Below are 26,321 nucleotides of genomic sequence, written 5' to 3' on the forward strand. Positions count from 1 at the left end.
TCGATCGTTAGGGGAGAGAGAGGGTGCTTCCCTTGACGCATGCGCGCCGTTACTTCCCTTCCTTGTTTTGGAGACGGCGACCCCATCCTCCCGGAGCACGTGTGCGAGGGAGGGGCGGAGAAATCTCACTTCGAGACGTCACCGAGGTGCGCGGCGCCCGAGTGAATCGCCCCCTCCGAACCGTCCGCGCTCGCGCTCCACTTCGACGCATGCGCCGTGCCTCGATTATCCGTGTGCGCGGGGTGTCGGAGGGGGTGGGGAATGTGCCGGAGGAGTTTGAAATGGCCCCTGTGAGTCCCTATTCGGCCCGCACCAGGTAAAGGGTCGTCGGGGTTGAGGCGCGTCAAAGGCGCCGAGGCCGGGTTGGCCGTTCAGAAGTGACGAGCCTTGAGGTTTCCGACAGCGGCCCTTGGGGGGGCTGGGCAATGCGAGAGAGGGAGGCTCTTCTCCCGGGCGGCAGGCGGGCCTCTGCCCCTCATTGTTGTTGCGGGAGAGAAGGAGGAGGAGGCGGCGCGTCTCCCGCGCCGCTTTCTCCTCGGGCCCCTGTCCCTCCACCTGAGGAGGAAGAGCGAGCGAGCTGGCTGGCCGTTTCGCCCTCAAAGGCCTCTTGTCTGTGTCCCCGCCCGCCCTCCACCCACCTCTTCTCGACCCCCACCCCGCGTGCCTCGTATTGCATGGGGAGCGCGAGAGCCACCCAATAGTTACTTCTTTGTTTCATTTCGTGAATTTCCTCCACTCGCATTCTCTCGTTCCTTATTTGTAGGCCTTGTTTGTGTCGCCCCCCCCCCAACGTATCCCATTAAATACAATTTATCTTCCATCCTGTCGGTGAGGTTTTCTTTGCAAGTGGTTCACACAGGACAATTGGACGTGTGATTGCTAAGAAGCGAGTCGGACTGAGCTCAGTTAAGCTGGCTGTCAGGTGCTCGCGACCTCGGTCTGCCTACGTGCAGGTTTCTAGTGGACGTTGCTTTTTCTCTCTCCCGCGCTAACTTCTCGGGAAACTTCCGTTTTCAAGAGATTGCTTTTCATCTTTATTCTCCGAATACATATTGCTTTGGAATGCAGTCTCCGTTTCTGGCTCAGGCTAAGTGTTTCAGTATACCTGGTATTTTCCCCTGCTCTTTCGCGCAGCAGCTCCAGTCGCTGGACTCCCCTAGGTTCACAATCGCTGATATTTACAGTGCAAAGACCTGTTCTTTAACTGCGGTGCCATTTTAAAGTCTGCAAGTCCATTAAACTTCTGTGAACAAAGCGATAGCGTTGCTCTTGGTAAGGTGCCATATTATGTTGCAGATGCATCCACACCTTGAAAGATGAGCTTCTAGAAGTCTTGGTTACAGCTACGTATTGAACTTTTGTCACAAACCAGGTTTTTTTATGCATTTACTTAGAACATCCAGGTGTTTATTTGCCTATGACTTTTGTGCAATCCTCCCCAACCAAAGTTTAGTTTAATAATTGTACTATTGTTAAATTACTTTAAAAAGTTATTTGCCACATCACGCATTGAAAACCAGTCTGTCTAATCTGGAATAGACTTGCATTAAAATAATTTAAGTGTTAGTGTGGTTTTCATAAAGTTATTTATTTTGATAGGTCACAGTTGTAGAAGACTAAAACAGCATAAAGAATTTTGTCGCTCGCCATGGCTCAGTTTGGAGGACAGAAGAATCCCCCTTGGGCTACCCAGTTTACAGCCACTGCAGTATCTCAGCCAGGTCAGCGTTTATATTTCTTTTTAACCAGTAACTACTGCCTTAGCTTCAGTCTGACATTCTGCAAGGTTTCATACTTTTTGTCAGAGGAAACAAAAAAAAAAGAATAGTTCAAAGGGTTTTAATTGATAAATTGGGTTGATTAAAATGCTTTGTCCAGCCAACAAGGTGATCCTGTTTAATTAGCAGAACTATTTTTTTAAAAAAATATTTTTTAATAAGTTCATTAAAAATGCATGCCATCAAACACCTTAAATGAATAATTTATTCTGATGTGACAGATGAGGAATGCTTCTTCTAAGATTTTGCCACACATATGCATTATCATAAAGATGGTGTGCTTTTTTCTTTAGTAGTATTTATTTTTCATATGCACATATATGTGGATTTAATAATTTTATCTAGGTGACATCCCTAAAACTCAGCAATTCTTTGGCATTGTGTTTATATGAAAAGGGCAGGAAATTTGCTTTGAATACATCATGCTTTGAATACATATTGGTGCCCCTGTTATACAGAGACTGGATTTAGCATGAAATAGTAAGTAGCATATTTTGTTAGTTGTTGAGCCAACTATGCTTTGCAGTATACCACATTCAAACAAGTTATTAAAACAGGAATGCTACATTTTTTCAGAAGCATGGTTTTCTTCCTTGTTCCCAAGTTGGTTTCTTTGCTGCTTAAAAGGGAAGAACCTGATAATTTTTACAGACTTGGGCCTTCAGCTGGTATTTTTCCAACTCTGTTTTCAAAGTTTTTGTAAGTGTTTAAGAGTTTGGAGCATGAAGTTCAAGGCTAAGAATGCTTAGCTGAACATATCAGAATTTGTCTAATATATGGTCGCTTTACAAATGATATGTTGCTTTCTGTTGGTGCCCTTAGGTAAAATGGAAATAAAATTGAATGAGATCTAAATTACAGAAGCTTGAAGGACCAGTAAAATTTGAGAATGAGCAGTTTTAACTGTGAGGCCTGAAATGAAATGAAATTGTTAATTGCATAATTACTTCTGGGCTTTCCCCTCTAAGCATGTGCAGCACCTCTTTCATGATCATGGTGAGGCCTAGATGCTGATACTAAGCCCAATTAATATACCATGTTATTTACCATGTTATAGTTTCTCTTCTTCCCTCTCCCCTGCTGCATCTATTAGCTGGCAATAGCAGGTGCTTGCATACTCGTATGGTGCATCAGTTTTCAGCTCCATTTTTATTCTACATATATTTTGTAACAATTGTTTGAATAAATGCAGAATGATTTATATCATATACTGTTTTGTTAATTGTTAAGTAGCACATTATATCTTTAAATGGTTAAGTTACAGTTTGATACATCAGCCAGTATTGCATTTATTTTCCTCAAAATGTTTCTTCCTTGGCTTCAAAAGATCCAGAATTCATCTATATTTAGCATCAGATCATTAAGTCTGCAATGTGGTTTGAAAATGGCCAGTGATCTGGCACACCAAGAAGTCTTGGCGTAAAGCATACTCCATCCTTAATTTCCTATAACTGAATATACCTATTAGCTTTAAGGCTAGGTTTTTATTATTGCTCTCAGTTTTATGTTCCAAGTGAAGAGTTGCTGAAGACTCCATTGCTTTGTTGCTTTGGATCTATCCTGCCAACTGTGTGTGTTAAGCCGCATGTAGTAAACATGAGCTATAATATTCTTTGGCTCTAAACTAAAGTTAAACCTTTTCTGCATTTGAACAGCAGCTCCTATATAAAAAGTGCATGTGCTGTATATTGGGGTGCAAGGAAGAGCCATTTCCCCACAAGCTTTGACTTACAGGAGGAAATCCTTAGTTCTGTTAAACCCCATGTTTGACCATGATGAGACTGTACTACCCACCCACCTCAAACTAAGATGTCCTAATGCTTAAATCCTACATTTTCAGCTGCTCTTGGTGTTCAGCAACCATCCTTACTTGGAGCATCTCCTACAATATATACACAACAAACTGCATTAGCAGCAGCAGGCCTCAGTACTCAGACACCAACAAACTATCAACTCAGTCAGACAGCTGCTTTACAACAGCAAGCTGCAGCCGCAGCAGCCGCATTACAGCAGGTAAATGGAACTGCATCTGCTGACTCCTATTTTTGTGCAGCCAGTGAGTGGCAACTTCAGTAAAACAAGCCGAGGTCCAGATAAACTTTATAATCTGCTTTGAGATTTTTATATGTAAAATGACTTTACTATTGTTTAGATACTGAATGTTATATAGTTTTTATGTAGCCTGTCATGTCTAGAGCTTTCTTGTAGTCATTATACTGAGCCTCTGTTTGGTGTTCTCAAAATATCACATACCTTCAGAAATAGGGAAATCTTTTTAGTAGGGACAAATATTATTTGTTAGTTCACACTTCTGTAAACTAGAGTAAAAACTAGTGATGCGTCAAATTTTAATGCTTAAAACATTTTTTGGAGAAAGGTAGGTTTTCAAGGGATTTGGCAAGTCCCTAAACACATTCACATACCCCTTAGTGGCTTTCCCTAGTTCTTAAGTATGTTCATGGTTGTTGTTATTATTATTTGTTAGTCGCTTTATACAAAACTCTCAAACATGATATGCTGCTGCTATAGCATAATTTCGTTCCTCACAGTATGATCTTCACTATAGCAACATGATTGGATCTGGCTACGTGATGATGTCACTGAAAGTACCACAGCCCTCACATTGCTTTTATTCTTGAGGAAAAGAAGAAACATTTGCCTGTTGCGAAAGCAATTAGTCTGATGTTCCCAGCCAAACGATGCTGGTGATTTCTTGATGCACAGTACTGGCAAGCAGTGACTTGTGTCCTGATCCAGTTCTATTTATATATTAAATTTGTACCCCACCTTTCATAGTTATGTGTGACCAGTTGCAACAGAATATAGATGAGAATGTGCATCCTATTAATAATGTAGTGTAGATCAACTGCAGCTGTATGCAGATGTTGTCCTTGCCACTGTTTTTAATGGGATGTATTTCCAAATGTGTGGACATTCTGTTATAACTAGCAAACTGCAACTAGATTTGAGTGAAGGAGTGTTGGCCTAATTCACCTTCACATATTTGCAAAGTGGTGTGAAAAATTGCAGAAAAGTAGGGGGCACTCTTCACAGGGGGTTCATGCAGGGCTCCTTTTGCTTGCCACTAATAAAATCATTACAGCATATCTGTCCCCTGTGGTTTAACCCAAATTAGGTCAAACTAGGATGTGTTGATGAACTAGAATATTTAATCTGCAGCTGACATAACTGGGTGTTGTGATCTTGCGAAGCTCCTGTTCATTTCATTAAGGCTTGCTTATGGATATTTCATAGCAGATTGTACTCGGTATTTGTTAATTTAGTTCATGTTGTAATATCTAGACTGATTTTTAAAAAACAATAAATGCTTTTCAGAGAAGATACAATACTGTTTTGTTCAGCTGATGAAATAATAGAAATGCAAGTATCATCTTTTTTGTCTTAAACTTTATTTCTACAGTTTGGTTTTGCCATATTTACATTTCTCTGAGATTGTAGTATACAGATAAATCTTTTTGGAGTACTGTCTAGTTATCAATTCTGATTCTGTTTTTCAGCAATATTCACAACCACAGCAGACCCTCTATAGTGTACAACAGCAGGTTTGTTCACCTCTTTGTGTGCATATTGTCAGTCTCTTATTTGCTCTGTCTGAATTGGTCCGTAGTCTTCCAGTTCTGGATGTTAGCCCAAAAATGTATTTTAGTTTTATGTCGTTAAATACAGAAATGATTGAAATGTTTACATTAAATGACATGTAAAACCATTTGTCCACCAATATACCTCCCTACTTAACGTAGCCTCACTTTAACATATCCTCCAACACTCATAACGTGGTGGGGGATTCAACAATGAAGTCTTATATTTCTCCCCCCAGTGTCACATCAGATTGAGCAATTTCAATATATGCTAACAAATTGTAAGACCATGTACATTTTTTAAAACACACACACACACACACACACACACACACACACTCACTCACACTCTCCAGCGTATTTCCCCCACCCAAATAGCTACCTTCTCATAGTGGGTTGTATCCAACACTGCTGTTCTGCTAGCACAGCAGACTTCTGCTTGCTCAATGGAACTTTCCCCTCTTATCTCTTTCAGCCTCCCCAGCCCACAACCTCAGAATCTGCTCCAGAGGGTTGAAAGACAATTCAGAGCAGATTCTGAGGACATGTGGGGAGACGAAGAAGAAGGGAAAGTGTCACTGTGAGCAGATCTCTGCAAATGCAGTGTGATATGCAACCCTACGTGTGCAAATTGCTGTGCCCTTATATTTGAATCTCTACAGAACCGTAGTGACTTAACTAAGGAATCTTGGAAACTGTTTTTCTGCTGTGATGAAACTGATCTTTATTGTTGTCAAAAAAAAGCTTCATTTGCTGGGTTCTTTGAGAAGAGTAATGAGGAGACAGAAGTTGGTCTGAGTATGGCAATGAGGAAAGTGGATGTACCCCAACCCTCATATATTGTCCTGGATACTAAGAAGGGGGAGGATTGGTCTTGCCTTATCCTTTGTATCACATCTTCCCCCTAAACCTCAGCCACTGGGGCAGTTCGGAATGGGCCACAAAATAAATGCACGTTATAATCTAGAATTTGTGGATGGGATAACTATATTGGTAGTGTTGGGAAATGTGCTTTCAAGGACTCATGTTTGGACAATAGACATCTGCTGTTGATACATGGTGATCTTGCCCTGCCACTGCCTTTTTTAGTCTTGATTCATCCCGTATTACATAAAAGGGAAAATCCCAAACCCCAGCCACTGGTCTGTGTGGTTTTATGGAGTTGTGGAGCCACTGCTGTATCCACAGCCCTACCATGCCAGGGCAAAAGTTGTGGGGGTAGGGTGCTAGCTGCAGGAGCCTGAACTTGACGCAGCCTGATGCCATCACACAATGGTAATGATATCTGCTCAGGATCCAACATACCCTGGGCCAGCTCAGCCCACCCCACCTCCAGAATACTCCATTTTGGAACCTTCGGCTGGCTCCTGCTGGTGGGGGTCATGCTAGTAAAAGGTAAAGGTACCCCTAACCGCTAGGTCCAGTCACGGACGACTCCAGGGTTGTGCACTCAACTCGCTCTATGGGCCAAGGGAGCTGGCCTTAGTCCGCAGACAGCTTCCGGGTCATGTGGCCAGCATGACTAAGCTGCTTCTGGCGAACCAGAGCAGCGCACGGAAACGCCGTTCCTTCCATACACCCATTCTGGCAGCAAAGTGATGCTTCTGTCCTCCTGGTGGTGGCAGCTGGTGGAAGACCAGTATTGCTGAGCAGAGGGACACCACCTAATTCATCCCCTCTGAGCCTAGCACAAAGGGAGTTTGGACTACTCTTCAAGAGAGGAAAGCTAAGTGTTGGCCAAAACTGCATAAAGAGCAGCTATTGTATAGATAAATAATATGCTAGAATTCAGGTATAGGCAATCATGAAAACATTTTGCAGCTATTTCTCAAAGCTAAATATGGCTAAAGAGGAAGCTGGACTTGCACAAAGCATAAAAAGTAATTCATGGTCTTGTATTTTTTAAGTTGCAGCAACCTCAGCAAACTCTTCTAACCCAGGTTAGTTTTATTATAGCTTTCATCACTATAATAAATTTGCCTGTGCACTTGTCAGCTCTGCTTTTGTTTAAAGTTTTAAACATAATGGTACCTTTATTATGTCTCATGTAATACAGACAACTGGTAGTTCAGTCCAATGTGTTCTTTATCCCTTTGATTACCTCCCCCTCCCAAACCAAAATATAAGTGCCCTTGTAGTTCTACTGTTATAGAGAGATATTAATTTCATGTCATTAGAAGGGGTATTTCTAATGCATATTTTCTCTTAGACTTCTGTTGATGCTTTTAAGTTTTTAGATGATTAAGACTAGAAACTTAGGCTGCCATTCTGTGCACACTTACTGCGAAGTAATCTCTATTGAATATGATGAAATTTACTTCTAAGTAAACCTGCATAGGATTGTGCTGTAAGCAGTATACAGATATTTGGAGAGACTTTTCTTAGGACAGGAAAGTAATTATTTTATGTTCATAAAAAGTAGTGGACAAAAGGTACGTACATCCCCCCCAGTAAGGCAGCCTATATTGCACTTGAAAATTCTGAAACATTTTGCAGCAATATAAGATATTCATTCATATTTTTGTCTGTGTGCTATTCTTTCAGAAAACATTTTAAACATATGTTTCAATGTGCATAACCACTTTAGGGAGGTCAAAATATAGCATAGGAAAGAATAGGTTGCCGAAAAGATCATTGACACAAATTAAATAATAGAAGCAAAATTTAAAATCTGGAAATGTTCTTGGGAAACATCGATTACATAGCAACTGAAAAACAATCTCTGCTTCCAGATCATGATTGGTGCTAGTCTGAAGGCATTTCTGTGTTCTGATGTGCATTTACAGTTTTCATGTTTGAGGTTATTTTTATAGAAATACAAATAAGCCTACAGTTTGATGAAATGATTTGGAAGAAATGGCTACCATAATAAGCAGGTGGGGTTTTGATATATTGGTTGAACCAGCTTGTGCAACTGCGGTTTGATAGGAGAAAAATCAAGGTTTATCTGTTTTTTCTCCCCCAATGTAAAAAGGTATAGTTTTTTGCACTTCGTACAATACAACTTTAGTTCAAAATAATTTTTCAGAGTGTGTGGCCTTTGACACCTGAGACATATTTTCAGACCCCACCCTATTCCTGTGGATGTAATTTTTAAAAACATTTTAAATATTGAATTTTAAATTGCTGGGACCTGATGGTGAAGAATGGGTAATAAATTGAAAAAATACAAATTATTATTATTATTATTATCATTATTTCAGCTATACTATTTAGAAGATTGTCAATGCTTACATAATTTCATGTTTTCTTTTGCACACAGCCAGCTGTGGCACTGCCAACAAGCCTTAGCCTGTCTACTCCTCAGCCAGCAGCACAGATAACTGTTTCTTATCCAGCACCTCGGTCAAGTCAGCAGCAGAGCCAACCACAGAAGCAGCGTGTCTTTACTGGAGTAGTTACCAAGCTACATGACACGTTTGGTTTTGTGGATGAAGATGTATTCTTCCAGCTCAGGTAACTTAATTCTACCATACGGGGACAAGTGGTGATACTGATAAAATGCATGAGAAATAATATAGAGAAAGAAGTTTATCGAGAATTATGGTAGTGTGGTGTCTAATCATGTGACTCTTCATTTTGCAGTGCTGTGAAAGGGAAGAGTCCTCAAGTAGGAGACAGAGTTTTGGTAGAAGCAACATATAACCCTAATATGCCTTTCAAATGGAATGCGCAGAGAATTCAGACTCTACCAAATCAGGTATATACAGCCACTCAGTCTGACTCTTGTCGGCACCTTTAGTGTAAAGCTGATTCACAAGTTGTTCCCTTTTTCCTCATTAGAACCAGACTCAAACCCAGCCTCTACTCAAGACTCCTCCACCTGTACTTCAGCCTATTGCACAGCAGACTGCATTCAGTGTGCAGCCACAGCCACAGCCACAGTCGCTGCTACAGGCACAGATATCAGCGGCTTCTATTACACCTTTGCTTCAGACACAACCACAGCCTTTGTTACAACAGCCACAGCAGAAAGGTATTTCTTCAGTACTTGACATATATTGGATGTTTTCTTTTAAAAAAAATGTAGAAGAATATAACTGACTGAATAGTATCAAGGCTATATGGTCTTCAGTTTGCCTTGTAGCTGTAGTGCAAGAGAGATACTACATTCTGAAATCAGAATAAACCATGATATGTTGTTATGGGAACTTCAGGCTTGCATATTCCCACACACGCAGGGTATAGTTGTTAAAGCTTCCAATTGCTGTTTGTAACCACAATTTCCAATTTTATCCCAGTATGGAAAACTTTTTACAAACCATAGTTATTTAACCAGGTTCAATTCTCATTTAAATAGCTATGAAATGTATAAACCATACATTCCCATATTCAGATGAAATGGGAAACTGCCTTGTTGCAAACTGCAATGGGAAGTCTTGTGTGCAAAAGTTGGGAATGTAGCTCATAAACCTGACATTCACCATAGCACATTCTCATAATGTTAAACTGGTTTATTATAGCATTGGAATGTAGAACCCAGCCACACATTTTGTAATCAAGGTTCTCTGTGGATATTCTATGATTTTGTTTATAACTATGGTCTAAACTTTGTTTGTGTTGCCTGTTAGTATCCATAATATATATGTATTTTAACATCAGCTGTAGAATACCTTGCTTCATCCTTCTAAAGAATAAAAATGAGCCCCTCCATGGGCCTCCATAAAAAAAGTTGTAGCACCAGAATTCATAATCACTTTGCAGTTACTTCTTGCATAAAATAGGTTGGCATTAGGGCTGGTAAATTGACTAGTTCTGTGGTTTCTGAAGAGGTAAATAAAAAAGATGGGTGTCTTTCATATAGAGCCTTAACCTTCAAGAGAACCTATTTAGTGTCTACATAGAAACTGTTGATGTTTTGGACTTTACTTGAGCAATCTGAATTAAGGAGAAGTTACCTTGTTTGGTTTGGTTTTAAATCTGCTTTGCCCGCATGTTCTTTCTTAGGCCTCCTTCTGCTCTGTGGACTTTGTATTTGCTTGCACTATTTCTGAGGCTCATCCTGTTGTGTGACATCTGGCACAATTGCATGCTGTTATATGCTCTGGTAGACATTTTCTTGAGTACAGTACTGTTGCTCAGTCTTCTTTCCTACAGCTTGAGTCTAATCTATAGACCTCTTTTCCTTTGCTGCAGAGAACTGTGGATTGCCCACTTGATGAGAGTAACCTCTATCTGTTGTACATGTTGTAATTTATGGCATTGCCCTCTCACAGTGCTTAATGAGGCAATCATTGTGGAGTTATAGCAACAGAAATGATAGATTGTTGATGATTTGAGGGCCAGTTCAGACTACTTGGCAATTATTTGTGACCTTTTCCTCCCCATCTTGTGTGTTCTTGTGAACAACGGTCATGCTTGAGGGCAAGCTGCATGTCTCTGGATGCTTACTGATTAACAGTGACTCTCCAGCATGTAGTCACTGCCTGATTACGTGCACTTGCTTCCCTATCAGATATTGAGAAGTGTTAAGCAGGGGGCATGTGATGAACAAACAGCCTTCAGAACAAACAGTGAGGACTGGCCTTCAGAATAAACAGCAAGAGCAGTATTTTGTTGAAATGGACACTGATTTACACCCCACATTGCTGGAAACTGAATGGTTGAGTCAAAATCTTCCAGCATGTTAATATTTTCTGAGTAATGTAGGTTTAAAGCATTCAGTCAATATAATGTTCTCTTGAACCATTTTGTTCAGAGTTGTGTCCCTCCACTTGAATTCTGTTAAAGTGAAACTAGCTGCATATCCCAGTATGATGAGGCTTGCATTGAGGAAGAAAAATTCATCATCTTGCCTATATAATTTGAAGAGATAAATGAATGCATCCCATTGTATTAAATATGAGAAACCTTATGTTGCTTATACCTATTGTTATTAGCTGATTGTTGGATTGCTGCCACATTCATTTCTGCAAAACAAATGAGCAAATATTCTATGCTATTAAAAAAGCATGAAAACGGATAGTCCAAGAAATAAGCTACATTTTTGTGTTATAGTTTGCTTACTGATATGAAATTCTTAAGAACTTGTGGGATTTTTTCCCCCTCCTAGCTGGTTTGCTGCAGCCCCCTGTTCGAATAGTTTCACAGCCTCAGCCAGCACGGAGATTAGATCCACCACCCAGATTTTCAGGGCGAAATGACAGAGGAGACCCCATGGCTAACAGAAAAGATGACAGAAGGTGTGATACAAAAATTCCTCTCAATTTTCTGTACATATTACAGACAGCAAATAATTTAAGTATTTGAAGTTTGAATGTAAGTACTGTTCAGTTTTGTTAATGATGATTTGAGAATGGAAGTTCTGTATGTTTTGATGTTGGTTCTAGAGTTATAGGCATGTGAGCTCTGCGTTCATAATGGTAGACGCTAAAACAAGACATTTATATTTCACACATGGTTAAGTCGTGAAAGGGAGCGTGAGAGACGTAGGTCACGGGAAAGATCACCCCAGAGAAAACGCTCTAGAGAAAGATCACCTCGGCGAGAGAGGGAACGATCACCCCGAAGACCCCGACGTGTTGTACCCCGTTACACGGTCCAGTTTTCCAAGTTCTCATTAGATTGGTATGTTATCTTGGTGTCAAATTGCGATTTCATATTTTTTCTGTGGAAGGTATCTTACTGCCATGAAATAAGGATGCATTAAATAAACCCAAGAGATTGAAACATAGCTTCATTTTTGTTGACTTTAAAGTTACTAAAAGTAACTCAGTTTTACTTGAATGTTGTTCTTTCTCCATCCACCTCCATCTACTGTAGACAGAATATTTTGTGCAAATTAAGGAGATGTGCTTTCTAAACTTTCAGCTGCACAATGACCCTCTTTGTATTACACATGTTTACAAGCGTGTAGGGTGGCTGTGGACATTGTGCAGGAATTTTGGAGCCAGATATGTTGCAAAGTGGAGAGCTGAAACAGTTTACCTGGCAATAAAGCATTAGCTAATCTATAAGATGTTGCAAGTTGGGTGCAGAATTCAGTGCTTTCAGAATCTCAACTTTAATTTGAAAGAACGTGTTTCTAACCCTTGAAGGGGAGAACAAAGGCTTGAAAATGTGAAGGAAATGCAGTATTTTCATGACTGGTATAGGCTATAGAATTCTGAGAAATCTATGGTACTTTATTATATGATGCATTAAGGGTATGCACCTTAAGAGTGTACTTTCAGTTTATCATGATAAAACAGGGAGTTTCTGCCCAACCTCGGCTAAAGCCTGATCAGGGCTGGACTGTGGTGATTTCCATTTACTCTGACAGTTGCCTAACTGTTCAACAGCTTCTGGAAAAGCAACTTGCCCTAAAACAAAAAAATGGTGTTGGTTGGGTTTATTTGTTTGTTTGTTGACTGATTAAAACATTTTTGGATATTTCTGATACTTGATAAAAGTTTAATGGCTGTGACAAAAAGTACCTTAGCTTCCACAAAGGGCTGAACCAAACTTTTGTGAGTCTTGACTTTTGTTTCAAAATTTGCATGTTCTGTTTCAGAGAACGTTTCAACAAGCAAAAACAAAACAAAACCAAATTACCCAAAATTAAGTTACTGTATTTTTCTTCCGAGATGTGGACACTAACGGCTCTGAGCTCTGCGAAAGCCTCCAAAGGCTGGCTTTTGATGTTCTAAGGAACTGTGCATTGTTGCAGCTGCAGCCCATTGGGCACAGTTCAGGGGAAGCTCTTTGGCCTTGAGAAAAAAAGGAGCTTTCCAAACAGCAGTTGCTGGAAACCACAGGAGCCGAGAGAGTGCTCTTGTGCTCATGTTGTGCTCCCTGGTTTCCCAAAGGCATTTGGTTGACCTAGATAGTCTGGACTAGGTGGGCCATTAGCCTGATCCAGCAGCCTCGTCGTATGTTCCTATGAGCTCTGCAATCCCTGAGCATGTATGATCAAACTGAGGAAGTTCCCTGACATGAACAAACTAAAGCTTATGCAGAGTTCCTTTCCATATACAACTTGAGTGTTTGCTCTTCCACCCAACCACAAACCCTTGTGACTGTAATAAGGTGGGCTATATCTGAGCTCTTGCCAGTCCAACTCCTTCACTTCCAAGGCTTGGGAGCTTCCTGAGCTGGGCCCACTGTGCTAGCTCAGTGACGGCAGTTTCCCAGAGCCTTAAAAACCAGCCTTTGTTTTGTTTGCTTGTTCGTTTGTTTCACACAGCTCTATATAAACAGATTAGAATTGAGGACTTGGATGAAAAACAGACAATACTACAAGGAGCAGTAAAATCCACACACAAAATGGAGCTACTTCTCAGTAATGTCAAAAGTAGAAGCAAAACTATAAAAAGAGTGTTTGAGCTCAGTTCTCATTCTACATCTTGCTACAAATTTGCTTTTAAGCCCCAGCTCTTTTTATTGTTGTAAAATATATTTTCTTACTGTTTAAAGCCTTAGCTGTGATATGATGGAACTGCGACGGCGATATCAGAACTTGTACATCCCAAGTGACTTCTTTGATGCTCAGTTTACATGGGTGGATGCATTTCCTATGTCAAGACCATTTCAGCTAGGAAACTACTGCAATTTCTATGTAATGCATAGAGAGGTAGATCCTTTGGATAAGAACACTTCTGTACTGGATCCACCAGATGCTGATCATCTTTACAGTGCAAAGGTATGTCCAACAACCTAAATCATTCCTGCTTGCATAGAAATGTTTGGAAATGCTTCTTTGAAGGGATTCCCATTGTCTTCTGTGCATAGGTTTCCAGTGATGTTACCTTTGTCGCAAATCTTGACTGAACAGTAAACTCAGTTGGACCAGATTCAGTTTCAACTATTTTTTTCCAGAGTGGGTGACATCTTTCCACGGATTCTTTAGTTGGGCCCTTGATTCATGTTGTGTGTGCATAAAATCTTGGCAAGATTGCAACGAACTGTATGTGGCAATTCAAGAAGCTTTGGATCTGCAGGCTACTTTAGACAAGTCTTATTTTGTGCTTTGGGCATGTTAGATGCTGTTAGAAATTTAAAATCAAGTGATGATTTCATTGATATTTTCGGATATTTAACCCTTCAAAATAGGTGTATCTTTTTTTGACTTTATGCATTATTCTAGTCCTGTTGAGTTTAGCAGTTAAGTGTAAGATACCAAGCTTTGAATCATAGCTTCGTTATGTTGTCTTGTCTTTTTTTTTTTTTTTTGTCATATTACTTTAACAGGTGATGCTCATGGCCAGTCCTAGCATGGAAGATCTCTATCACAAATCATGTGCTCTTGCTGAAGATCCACAAGAGCTTCGGGATGGTTTTCAACATCCCGCTAGACTCATAAAGGTAAAAATATGCATTTCTAGCAAACAAACATAAACTTGAAAATTTTGCTGGAAAATTAATGCAGGTACAAGCGTTCCACATAGTTTTCTTTATCTTGGGGACATAGAATTCCTATATGGACACAAATAATTACTTTTGAAATGTGTTTTATATATTATTCTTACAGGAGGCCCCCTGTAGTCTCCCATCCAAATTATTAACATGGTTTGCATGTTTTTTGCTCTCAGCACTGCTGAAGCATGTGGTCTTCCAAACCATTTATAAGACTAGTTTCATTTTTTAAAATGGACTTAGATCTATTGCATTGGAGAAATGAGCAGGAGGAGAGAAGGTTCTCGCCAATGCCCCCTGCTCCCAAACTGTTCTGGATCTTCCGTGAGACTTTGTTCACACAACAGAATCTTTAGATCCAAGCTAGTAAAGTGTTTTGTGCGTCTTGAAAGCAAATAACATCACCTTGAGAGAAATGTGGTGGGGAGGGGGTTCCCATATACTGAAACCATCAGTATAATCCTATGCATATTTACTATGAAGCAAGTTCTCATTTTCTCCATTGGAACCTACTTCCAAGAAAATACCTTCTTATGTTTCTGGCTAAAATACTTTTAAACTCTCAAGGTTATGTCAGTGAACGTTTATACAATTCTATAAGCCCCTGATTTTACAGTATAGAATATTATTTTAATCTGTTGTTTAAAGCATTTTTATATGATGACAAACTGTTCTGAAGTCTTGCAGAATGAATGAGTAATGATGTTTAAACCTATTCCATTACTGAAATGCAATGTGGAAAAAAGAAACTGAACTCATTCTTGAGCAAGACTTAGGCTGCAAAACTGTATTCACTTACCTGGGATTATGCCCATGGTAGTCATGTATAGAATTGTGCTGTCATTCTTGCAGATTAGGGATAACTGCTTGTGATGGCATGTAATCTGACAAACAGGTATGTGTAATTTTAATGGGTTGTATCCAATGCAGAATGGACTTCATCACTCTCCAGGGTTTTGGGAGACTGTAGGGCAGGCTTCCTTAACTTCGGCCCTCCAGATGTTTTTGAGACTACAGTTCCCATCATCCCTGACCACTGGTCCTGCTAGCTTGGGATCATGGGAGTTGTAGGCCAAAAACATCTGGAGGGCCGAGGTTGAGGAAGCCTGCTGTAGGGCATTCAGAAGAAGAAAGTGGAGTCCAGTTGAACAGTCGGAAATCATCGCAGCATAGGATTCTACCCTTTTTTTGCAGTTTGGATAATCTTTTTTTTCTTGGAAGGAAAGTGCTAAGTAGCCTTTTCTTCTCTAGTTTTTAGTGGGTATGAAAGGTAAAGATGAAGCCATGGCTATTGGTGGACACTGGTCTCCCTCACTGGATGGACCTGAGCCGGAGAAGGACCCATCTGTGCTGATTAAAACTGCCATCCGTTGTTGCAGGGCTCTAACAGGGATTGATTTAAGTGTATGCACACAATGGTAAGTACTACATTCTTAAAAACATTTTGATGAAATAGCAGCATGCTTAAAATCCTGATGGAAATGATTTGGGCAAAATCAACCACTTCTTTATCAGCAGCTGGTAGTAGCTGTGCAGGCAACTACTCAAAAGTGATATCCTAGTTGACAACGCAAATGTGATTTTGGTGCCAAAAGGTTTGAAGAACAATGAACTTTAAATAATGTGTTTGTATTTGTTGTTTGAACTTTGCAATGCTTGTATGTTAAAATATTCTTTCATTTCACGCATAGCTGGAGGAGATCGCCAAGGAAACTTCATTTCATTATTCTCGTGTTTATAAATAATTAGATGTTTGGGGCAGCCATATTTTCTCTTGGTCGATTTTCTACTTGTGTTAATCAGCTGTCGATCGCTTTGTGAATGAGCACCTTCCAACAATAAATACAAAAAAAAGAGTTCCACTTTTATCTTTTATTTCCTCCCGAGTCAGATGAAATGGCACATTTTAGTGCCAAGTGCAAAAACAATTGCCTTCAGCTTTTTTAGTATTAAATTTATTCCCTAGCAGATGTCTTATAATGCATCGTACACAAGTTTTTCAAAGAGAACATATGGCTTTCATATTTTTTTTCTTTAGAAAAAATTCAGGTTGTCGCAGCAAAGTTGCTTTACTTGATGTGCTACAGTGATCTAGGCTCTGTAAAATGTATTGTAGAATTTTTTTTCCAACATGCTTCTTCCCTTGCAACAGGTACCGTTTTGCAGAGATTCGCTACCATCGCCCTGAGGAGACCCACAAGGGGCGTACGGTTCCAGCTCATGTGGAGACAGTGGTTTTATTTTTCCCGGATGTTTGGCATTGCCTTCCCACCCGCTCAGAGTGGGAAACCCTCTCCCGAGGATACAAGCAGCAGCTGGCCGAGAAGCTTCAGGGTGAACGCAAGGAGGCTGATGGAGAACAGGCACTGAACGCTAATCCCTTTTTCTATTTCTGCTTCTCACAGGCGCAGGAACACAGGCACAAATGCACACCACATGCTACACCGCAAACATACCTAGGAGGAACATAATTGGTAACAATGACTGGTAAACCAGCTTTCAGCAGTGTAGAACTTACTTGTGTTTAATTACAGCTAGTGTACCAACTTAAGTGTAGACTGATGCAACAAGTGGAATTTAAGCTGTGCGCTCCGTGCACAAATCTTTGTAATCTTAGAACTAGTTGCTGGAATCTGGGACCAGTTATTGAGTTAAGATTTCAGTTTTAAAAGTTGTGTTAAGCATTTTGCCGTTCTACCAAAAAACAAAAAACTTTTATTTTTTCTCCCATGTGTTAGCCTTTTAAAAAATAATTTTAATAATGGTACTTTGAAATAGGCAAGACATTGAAATAACATAGCCTAAAAGAATCTTATCTGGCTGATTGGCAACTTGGTAAATGTAAAAAGGTCTAACAAAATGAGGAGTATTTTGGGTGGTTTGAAAATTGGGGGATATCATACACTGTGTGGTTGGTGGTGACCAGCAGTGTCTGTGTGTCCCCGATGATCTTTGTGTTGTTGTTCTTTATCACCCTTTTGTGTTTCACAGAGATGGCTCTTATTGGCTGATGAGAGAGGCACTGTTATAAACTAGTAGAATGTGTGTATGTGGCTTTGTTGAAATGGTAACTTTAGGAGAAGACTGTCTGATGAAACAGTTGTGGCCTTGCCCAGGTCAGCTGCAGAATTTAAGAAAGAATCATATTCATTTTGAAGCTTTCTGAAGGATGATGACTTTATTTCATTTTTTAGGATGAAGAGGAGAAGGATGATGGGGAAGCAAAAGAGATTTCTACTCCTACTCATTGGTCCAAACTTGACCCAAAGGCAATGAAGGTAAGCTGAAGACTTCAGGATGTTTATATTACATTACAAAGTCTAGTAAATATTGCAGTATTGTTTCTTTTCTGAAGATAGTACAGCTATTGAGAATTTGTGTTGCTTTGATCTTTTTAAATGAGTGAAATCTTTGAAAATCACTGATACACATTATATTGGGGCAAATGTATTATGAATTTTTACAAAATGAAGCTTTGTGATTTTTGCCAAGTTTTGCTTGCCTTATATTTCAGTAATTTGAGATGTGCTTGTCTCTGAATAGGTTTGATTATATAAGTACAAAATTGTGAATTGAAGGCTCACTGTAATATTTATCAACTAGGTTAATGACTTACGCAAAGAATTAGAAAGCCGAACTCTTAGCTCAAAGGGCTTGAAATCCCAGCTGATAGCCCGACTAACAAAGCAACTCAAAGTGGAAGAGCAGAAGGAAGAACAGAAAGAATTGGAGAAGTCTGAAAAGGAAGATGAAGAGGAGGAAGAGAGGAAATCTGAAGATGACAAAGAGGTAGCTGTCTAGTGGATTTACTAGTGGAAAATGTTCACTAGCAAATGTTTAGTTCATTATTAAGCAGAACTTCAGGTGTGCTTGTGTGTGATAGGAAGATCTTCATAATGAGAGCAAGGACTGATCTTATGCATGCACACTGTAGTTGTGGTGGGCTGCTTTCTCATAACTTCTTGCCATACCAATCCAAAAGCTACAGGGTCTTGTCTCCAGTGTTACCTAGCCCCTGAGGGAACGTGGTGGTAGCATGGGAAGGAGCTGCTAAGCCATTTATGTCTACATCTCTATTTACATGTGAATCTTCCTTGTTGCAATAAACATTGCTAGTGCCAAGAACACTAAATAACAGGGCTTGTTAAGTTACATTAGAGTTAAATAAATTTCCAGCCATAACGTAGTGTTGGTTAGGCCTTCGCTTTGTAGAGAAGAAATATTCTCTCCTTTTCCTCAAATGCAGGATGCATCATCTCTCATCTCCTTAATCTTAGGTGTCTTAGGGTAAGAGAAATTGACCTGAGGATCTTGATCACTGAGTGAAAATTTGAACCTGGGTCTCCCCAGTCACTCCCACACTAGGCTGACTCTCCAGGTTCTGTCATGGCGTGTCCTCGCTAGCATGCATATAACATTCACATAGGGGAAGGGAATAGAAGTGTCTAGTAAGCAACTGAATATGTGGCTCTCCCCACTCCCCCTGCCTTTTTACCCCGCTCAAGAAGTAAATATTTGAAGTTCATACTCTGATGTCTCCACTCCAAATTCCTTTTTTCAAATCTTTAGGAAGAAGAAAGAAAACGCTTAGAGGAAGTGGAACGCCAACGTCGAGAGAGGCGATACATCTTGCCTGATGAGCCAGCAATCATTGTGCATCCGAACTGGGCAGCCAAAAGCGGAAAGTTTGACTGCAGTATTATGTCTCTTAGTGTTCTTCTGGATTACAGGCTGGAGGATAACAAAGAGCATTCTTTTGAGGTCATCTCTTCACCTAACTTTTTCCCCTCACTATTTCTGAATAACTGCTTGCGTGATCAGCCTTCTGATCACACGGCATTGGATACAATTAATTAAGGTGTCCCTGTTCTCTTAAGAGTGCAGCCTTTTCAAGCTTTTGATTTTATGCCCCCATCTTGGTTCTGTGATGAGACAGGGCCAGCTCAATTACTTACGTCAGATTAAGAAAAAAGGACACTGTTTACCAGCAGTACAGCTGTGAAACCTCCATTCATTTGAATTGGATTTGCACCAAGCTAGACTTCTGTGCTCCTGTTACAGTAAATAAATTATGACAGTTGTATCCCTCTCTTCTACTGTAGCCTGGCACCATACATGCAGTGGCTTAGCGATCTTCAAGTGGGGCCTACTTTATAAGAAAGTTGAACTTTGCCATGGAATCAGGGGATATAGTTGGGCAACTCCATATTATGTAACTTCAGCCTGCCTTTCTGTAAAATGAGGATATGGTGAATTTCCTCACTAGAATTTTGTTTAAGGAAAAGAAAAGATTGTAAAACTGCAGAATTTCAAGTGCAAGGTTAATTTTTTATTTCTGCATTCTTTTAATGAACAGGGATTTTGATATTATTGCTTGTATTGAAGTTGAATATTATGTAACTGTTTTCTCAGGTGTTAATCACTTCTAGCAAAACCAGCAAAAAGTCTTGTGGCATGTTAAAGACTAATTTATTATGGCATGAGTTTTCATGGACAGTAGTCCATTTTTTCAGCTGTATAAAATGTTATCCTGAGTTGTAGGTATATTGAGGGTGGGGCATAGTACACAGTGAGGTTGAAGGAAATGAAATGTACGAAAGTACAAGCAGAGTTAATTACATTTTTAACAAGATTATGCGAGTGTACTGTTTGTAATTCTGTTTCGGTGCTTTGTTAATTCTAGTTTGTTGCTTCCTGTGCAGGTTTCATTATTTGCTGAACTTTTCAATGAAATGCTTCAAAGGGACTTTGGTGTCCGAATATACAGATCCCTCTTGTCGCTTCCAGATAAGGAAGATAAGAAAGATAAAAAGAACAAAAAAGATGAGAAGAAAGAGAAAAAGGAAGAGCGAGATGATGAAAATGATGACCCAAAGCCTAAAAGAAGAAAATCTGGAGATGAGAGAGAAAGAAAAGATGAGAGGGATGACAGGAAGGTTAGTGGCCATTAGAAGAAATAACTAATCAGCTGATGGATTAAGAACGGTTTGTGGAGGAAGGGCTTGTTACTAAATATCATCAGTTTTAATTTTATTTCTCATACTGGTTAATTTTGTCAGATCTTGCTGGATAGGAATTCTATAACTGATTTCCTCCCCTTACAAGGAGTTCAAATTGTTATATGAAAAAAATAAATCCTCCCCTACCCCAGACAATGACAACAACTGGAGCACTGCTTCAGCTTAATAATTTTCTGATTGTTGGTTCACTCTTCAGGGCAAATAGGAAATACAGAAGCGTAAGCAATATCATCATCCATTTTCACGTCCTCTTGCTAGGGGAGTGGGATTGAATCCCAGATCTCTTTGATTTGTTTTAGAACCTTTTGCACCAAGGGTGAGATCCAGTGTTTTATGAATGGACTACCCCTTCCTCTCCTCTCTGTGCACTCCAGAATCTGCTCCAGAGGGCTGAGGGTTCTTCTAGAGTGGATTTAGAGATATACAAGGGAGAACAGGGTAGAGGAGAAGAAGGGATAGTCACATTACACAAGCAGAAACGGATTACCCAGTCGGGCAGACACAGTTGGATGGATATCACCCCCAATTTGTGTGGCTTGAAGGTTTTTAAATTACTGCTGCCAGTTGTTGGATTGTGTTAATATTTATGAACTAATTACAGAGAGAAGATAAGAGGAAGGATGATGCTAAAGATGAAGATGAAATGGAAGATGACAATAACCAGGAAGAATACGATCCAATGGAAGCAGAGGATGCTGAAGATGAAGATGATGGTATATGGGGATGATTACTCTAATTAAAAGGTGGCAGGTGCAGACAAAGGCAAAACTGTAGAGCCCTCAGTTATGTGTGTTGATTTACACTAGTGAATTTGCAGTGAGTAACAGACTGTGTACAATACTTCTGTACCTTTTGATGTGAAAATTCAATCTATAAAACTACAATTATTACTTAAGATTATTGAACCAAAGTGGTCCGGAAGAGAAATAATATCTTTGGCACATGCGTGTTAACAGAACTTCTGCTGTTTCTTTCTATGTTGTAAGATGCCCTTAACATCATGTGAGCTGTGTGCATCTTCATTCTAAGATATGTATAACAGCAGTATAAAGCGCTAACGTAATATGAATATGCTGAAGGTAATGTTTGTTTCCATAGATAGGGATGATGAGGAAATGAACAGACGAGATGACAGAAGAGAGGGAAACCGGCATTGCAAAGAGAGAGCTTCTAAAGATAAGGTATTTAGTGCTGTGAGTTCCTAACTGTGAATCAATGAAGATGCTAGAGAACTAGGAAGGAATAGCCTGTCTGCCAAAACTGTCTTCATCAGTCTTAAGTTCTGTTTCCTGAAGGGTTTGTTTACTGGAGATAGTGTCAAAAACCAATTGAGGTGAAAACTGTCTCCATATTACGTAATATACAAGTAGCTCTGACCTGTAATCAGTGTGGGAACTAACTCCTGGAAAAAAATTCTGTCAGATCCTGCTGCTCCTATCTCTTGTCCTCATAAATTGTATAACCATCTATGAAAGTGCTTAGTGTTGTAGCGCTTTAGAAAATTTATATATATGCACATGCCTTTAAGGAAGCTGTACTTCACATATTTTCTAATACTGAAATAACTAATGGATAAAAAAAAAGGGAGGAAAGCCTTATTGTTATAAAATGTGTTTTTTAGGAAAGAGACAAAACACAGATGATAACTGTTAACCGCGATCTTCTGATGGCTTTCGTTTATTTTGATCAATGCCATTGTGGATACCTTCTAGAAAAGGATTTGGAAGAGATACTGTACACACTTGGACTGCATCTCTCACGAGCTCAGGTTTGTTGCTAAAGCTGTATGGGAATGAAGAAAAGGGAAGGCCTTGCAGCACTCAGTCTGCAGCACTCTGGGGTTTTTTCCTCTGGTTAACTGCAGTATAATAAAGAGAAATAAGACTTGTCCAGTCACTTTTTATACATCTGTATTTTCTTTGCTAGAGAAAAGGGAGGAAACAAGGGGATGTTCATAATGAAAAAAATGATAAATGATTGAAGTCCACATGCATACAGAAGAATTTTATTGTCAATAATTTACGTAAAATTACTCTCTTGCTGTAAAATATTTCAAGCTTTGAGATTTGAATCCCCCCCCCTTTTTAAGGTATTTATATTGTAAAAATGTATTGCTTATATTATGCATGAGAATCATGCCTTTGTTGAGCAAACCATTAATGTGAATTTGGTCTCCTGCTATCTTAGGTTAAGAAGCTGCTTAATAAGGTGGTGCTTCGTGAATCTTGCTTTTATAGAAAACTGACAGATACTTCTAAAGATGAAGAAAATCAAGAAGAAATTGAAACTCCACAGGAAGAAATGCTAGGTGATACAATTTTGTTAGCTATGAAGACATGTCTACCATTATGTATGGTGAAATATCTTCTGTCTGTGTCACTTTAATAGCATGTACTCTTTCTTCAATGTGGTAGGTAGTAAAGGCTGCAGCAGTGAAATTCAGAGAGGGGACCATTTTGAATGAGCAGAAGTCCCTGTGTGCTTGCACACGGCACATTTGGATCCTATCCTGTTTTTTCCATATTTTGCCAACATGACGATCTCAACACTATGGACAATCTGAAAGTTTTTTGAGTGGGAATTTTATTCCTTATGTTGGGACTGAGGATGTGGGGGAGGGAAACTTTTGTTTCACTCTTGGAATATGCAAGTACACTGAAATTCTTGAGAAAACGTGGGACTTTGCTAATTTTCTACTGTAGGAGTCTTGAAATTCACCAGACATGTACTGTAGGAGTCTTAAAACTCACCAGACATGTTGATTTTAATGATATTTCTTAATCCCATATAGGAAACAGGCTGCTGCTACCATCACCTGCTATAAAACAAGAACCAAGAAGCTCAGAAGAAAACGTTGGCCTCATTGTTTACAATGGAGCTATGGTGGATGTAGGGAGTCTCTTGCAGAAACTAGAGAAGAGTGAAAAAGCCCGAGCTGAGATGGAACAAAAGCTTCAGTCACTAGAAGAAAAGACAGGTGGGAGAGTGAGATTTGAATTATTGCTTCACACATTCAGAAAGGTTTATTATTAAAACAGAAAAATACTTTAAAGCCAAACAATTACAATTCCTATGAATTGGGTGGAGTGTATGAATACTCAGGTCTTCTGGCCTGAATAAAGAGGACACATCTTACCTAATCACATTACTAGCTCTGCTAGGTGATACAGCTGTATAATTAGGTACATGGCATCTTTAACGCTGTTTGTTCTGTAATGATTGAAGGAATATAGAAAAAACCGAAAGTAAAAGATTTAAGTGTTTTAAAATCTTTTTTTGGGGTTTTCAGATGAAGATGAAAAGACTATATTGAATTTGGAGAATCTGAATAAAGGTCTGTCTGCAGAACTTAAAGAAGTCAAAAAAGATGCTGGCCAGCTACAAGAGAATTTGAAGGCATCAGAAGATACAAATTTGCAGTTTGAGGGGCAGCTGAATAAGACAATCAAAAGTTTGGCTACAGTTATGGATGAAATACACAGCGTTCTTAAAAAGGTAAAGGTTTTTCTCATTCTGTTTGGGATTCAACTAATCTGTTGCGTGGGCACAGCGACCCCTTCTTGTGCAACCAGACAAACTGCACTTTATTAAACTTTGCCTAACCATGGAGGTGCTGTGGCCTGGAGGGTGTTCTGAAGGCCACACAGAGGCCTGTATTTGGACCCTGGGCCTGAGATTCCCCATCCCTGTGAAAGAGGTGTATAAGATTAGGCATTGCATGGAGAAACTGGGTTCTCCCCCGTCGTAATATTAGAACTCGTGGGTTCTAACGAAGCTGAATGTTTGAAGATTCAGGACAAACACAAAGAAAGTACTTCACATAGTGCATAGAACTCTCTTCCCCCAAGAGGTAGTGATGGCCACCAACTCAGATGACTTTAAACAAGGATTAGAGAAATGCATGGAAAATAGAGCTGTTGGTGGCTTATGTTCCCCTCCACTATTAAGAGGCAGCATGCCTCCGAATTCCAACTGCTGGGAATCAGAAGCGGAGAGAGTGCTGTTGTACTCAGATCTTACTTTTAGATTTTCCTTAGGCATCTGGTTGGTCACTGTGCAAATAAGATGCTAGACTGTGGCCTGATCCAGCAGGGCTCTTCATATGTTTATATGATGAATACCCACTTCCATCAAAAAACAGCCTTAAAGAGACACCGACTGTTTACTTGGAGACCCCACTGTGGTTCTTTAGTCAAGCAACATTGCAAGAGGAACAATATAATCAATATCCTTTGGAGCCAATGGATACTGTCACACATTTGGAAGATAACACCCAAAAGAACTTCAAGAAATTGAAATATTGCTTCAGTTATATTATTTTCTTGCCAGCCCTGGCATTGAAAGTGTGTATGTGGGAGGGAGAGGGGAGGTGAGGGAGAGGGAAAGAAGGGGGAGAAAAGAGTAGTAGGTTTGGTTTTTGTCTCCTAGCATATTAAAAATGTGCAAATACCTGTGATTTCACATTATGTAAAAGAGTAGTATTTGAAATTGTATTAGTATTTGCAGCTATTGAAATCTGGTTTTCCTAGGTATTCAGGTATTCATTTTAAGTGTATAGTGTCATAGTTTGGCACTTCAAGCACAAGACACAAAGATCCCTGCTTATTAATCACTAAGTGGCTGGTGACAGGTGTTTAAAAATAGTACCTGCTGTTAGCATGGGAATAATGCTGTATATGAATTTATACATTACTTAGGGCTTCAGTTGATATAACCCTTCATTAGTGTATTTCCTCCTTTTCTACAGGATATTGTGAAGATTGAAGATCAGAAATCCAAAGAAAATGGAGCAAATGTATGACAAACTTGCTGCTGCTGTGGGGAATATGGTGTCACATAATGTAATATAAATCATGAAACTGGAGTGTATGAAAGTGGTGCATGTTTGATTTGAGTAGTATAAATACCTTAGTCCAAGCAAAGGATGTAAAAAGTTTTATAAATGTGCGAGCCTGCTTCAAAGCATTGCTTGTAATTCATAGCTCTCAATTTATTAGACACTCCTTGAGTGAAAATAATTTTGCATTGCAAATATGTTTTAGGGCAAACTTCGTTATAGTTTGAATGCTAATAAAGTTCATCAATTTAATGGAAAGTAGCAAGTATTTAATTACCAAATGTTTTCCTTTTAAAGTCTAGTGGAGACTTTCCCCCCATTATTTATAGAAATGCCATTCTTAGGTTTTTATTTCAGTCTAATTAGCCTTTTTAAATTCAGGTATAAATCATAGCATGCTGCTTAATTTTGCAAGTAAAGATTTTTAAAGAAAATTTTGAATTTCTTGTCACAGTTTCTTCCCTTTAAATCAAACCTTCTCACTTGGAAGTTGTTCTTATTACTGTTTTGGTGCCCAGTGATTAAGAAAAATAGTAAGGAACTTAGCAGAATGGTAAATTGGGATTTATATGAAAATACAGATTGGTTTTGTTATACATTTTTTATTATTACTGCGTTAATATACCAGACACTTAAGTATGAAAATGTACAATTGCATAACTGGCCAGTAGATGTCACTATAATGCTTTATGGGGGTGGGCGTGGGGATTGCTACTACTTTTTTATTGGCTCTCATTAAACTGGTTGTTTATTT

The 26,321-nt window shown here is 39.4% G+C and overlaps 1 protein-coding gene across 5 annotated transcripts; it reads left to right on the forward strand.

The window, feature by feature from the left end:
* Positions 1-26,321, forward strand: CCAR1 (cell division cycle and apoptosis regulator 1). 5 transcript variants are annotated; one of them, XM_083505705.1, is made up of 25 exons: positions 1-316; positions 1,600-1,721; positions 3,619-3,791; positions 5,297-5,341; positions 7,285-7,317; positions 8,640-8,833; positions 8,963-9,077; positions 9,161-9,353; positions 11,430-11,559; positions 11,783-11,944; positions 13,772-13,997; positions 14,546-14,659; positions 15,962-16,128; positions 16,863-17,073; positions 17,905-17,988; positions 18,314-18,499; positions 19,280-19,471; positions 20,413-20,646; positions 21,332-21,443; positions 21,829-21,911; positions 22,352-22,498; positions 22,918-23,038; positions 23,522-23,707; positions 24,020-24,225; positions 25,478-26,321. In XM_083505705.1, the coding sequence occupies exons 2-25, from the start codon at positions 1,649-1,651 to the stop codon at positions 25,529-25,531; spliced, it is 3,441 nt and encodes a 1,146-aa protein (XP_083361831.1). In that variant the 5' UTR covers positions 1-316; positions 1,600-1,648; the 3' UTR covers positions 25,532-26,321. The 5 variants fall into 5 exon arrangements, with proteins under 5 accessions (XP_083361831.1, XP_083361832.1, XP_083361833.1 ...); XM_083505706.1 differs by having other exon boundaries at positions 27-290; XM_083505707.1 differs by having other exon boundaries at positions 47-146.

This window comes from Podarcis liolepis (assembly GCF_965112155.1).
Source record: "Podarcis liolepis genome assembly, chromosome: 5".
Lineage (NCBI taxonomy): Eukaryota > Metazoa > Chordata > Lepidosauria > Squamata > Lacertidae > Podarcis > Podarcis liolepis.

Excerpts from the sequence above, each read along its gene's own strand:
- CCAR1 (XM_083505705.1), top strand. The coding sequence starts at position 1,649 with ATGGCTCAGTTTGGAGGACAGAAGAATCCCCCTTGGGCTACCCAGTTT. Across the intron at positions 1,722-3,618 it reads CACTGCAGTATCTCAGCCAG|CTGCTCTTGGTGTTCAGCAA; the intron begins GTCAGCGTTTAT and ends CTACATTTTCAG. Across the intron at positions 19,472-20,412 it reads ACAAAGAGCATTCTTTTGAG|GTTTCATTATTTGCTGAACT; the intron begins GTCATCTCTTCA and ends CTTCCTGTGCAG.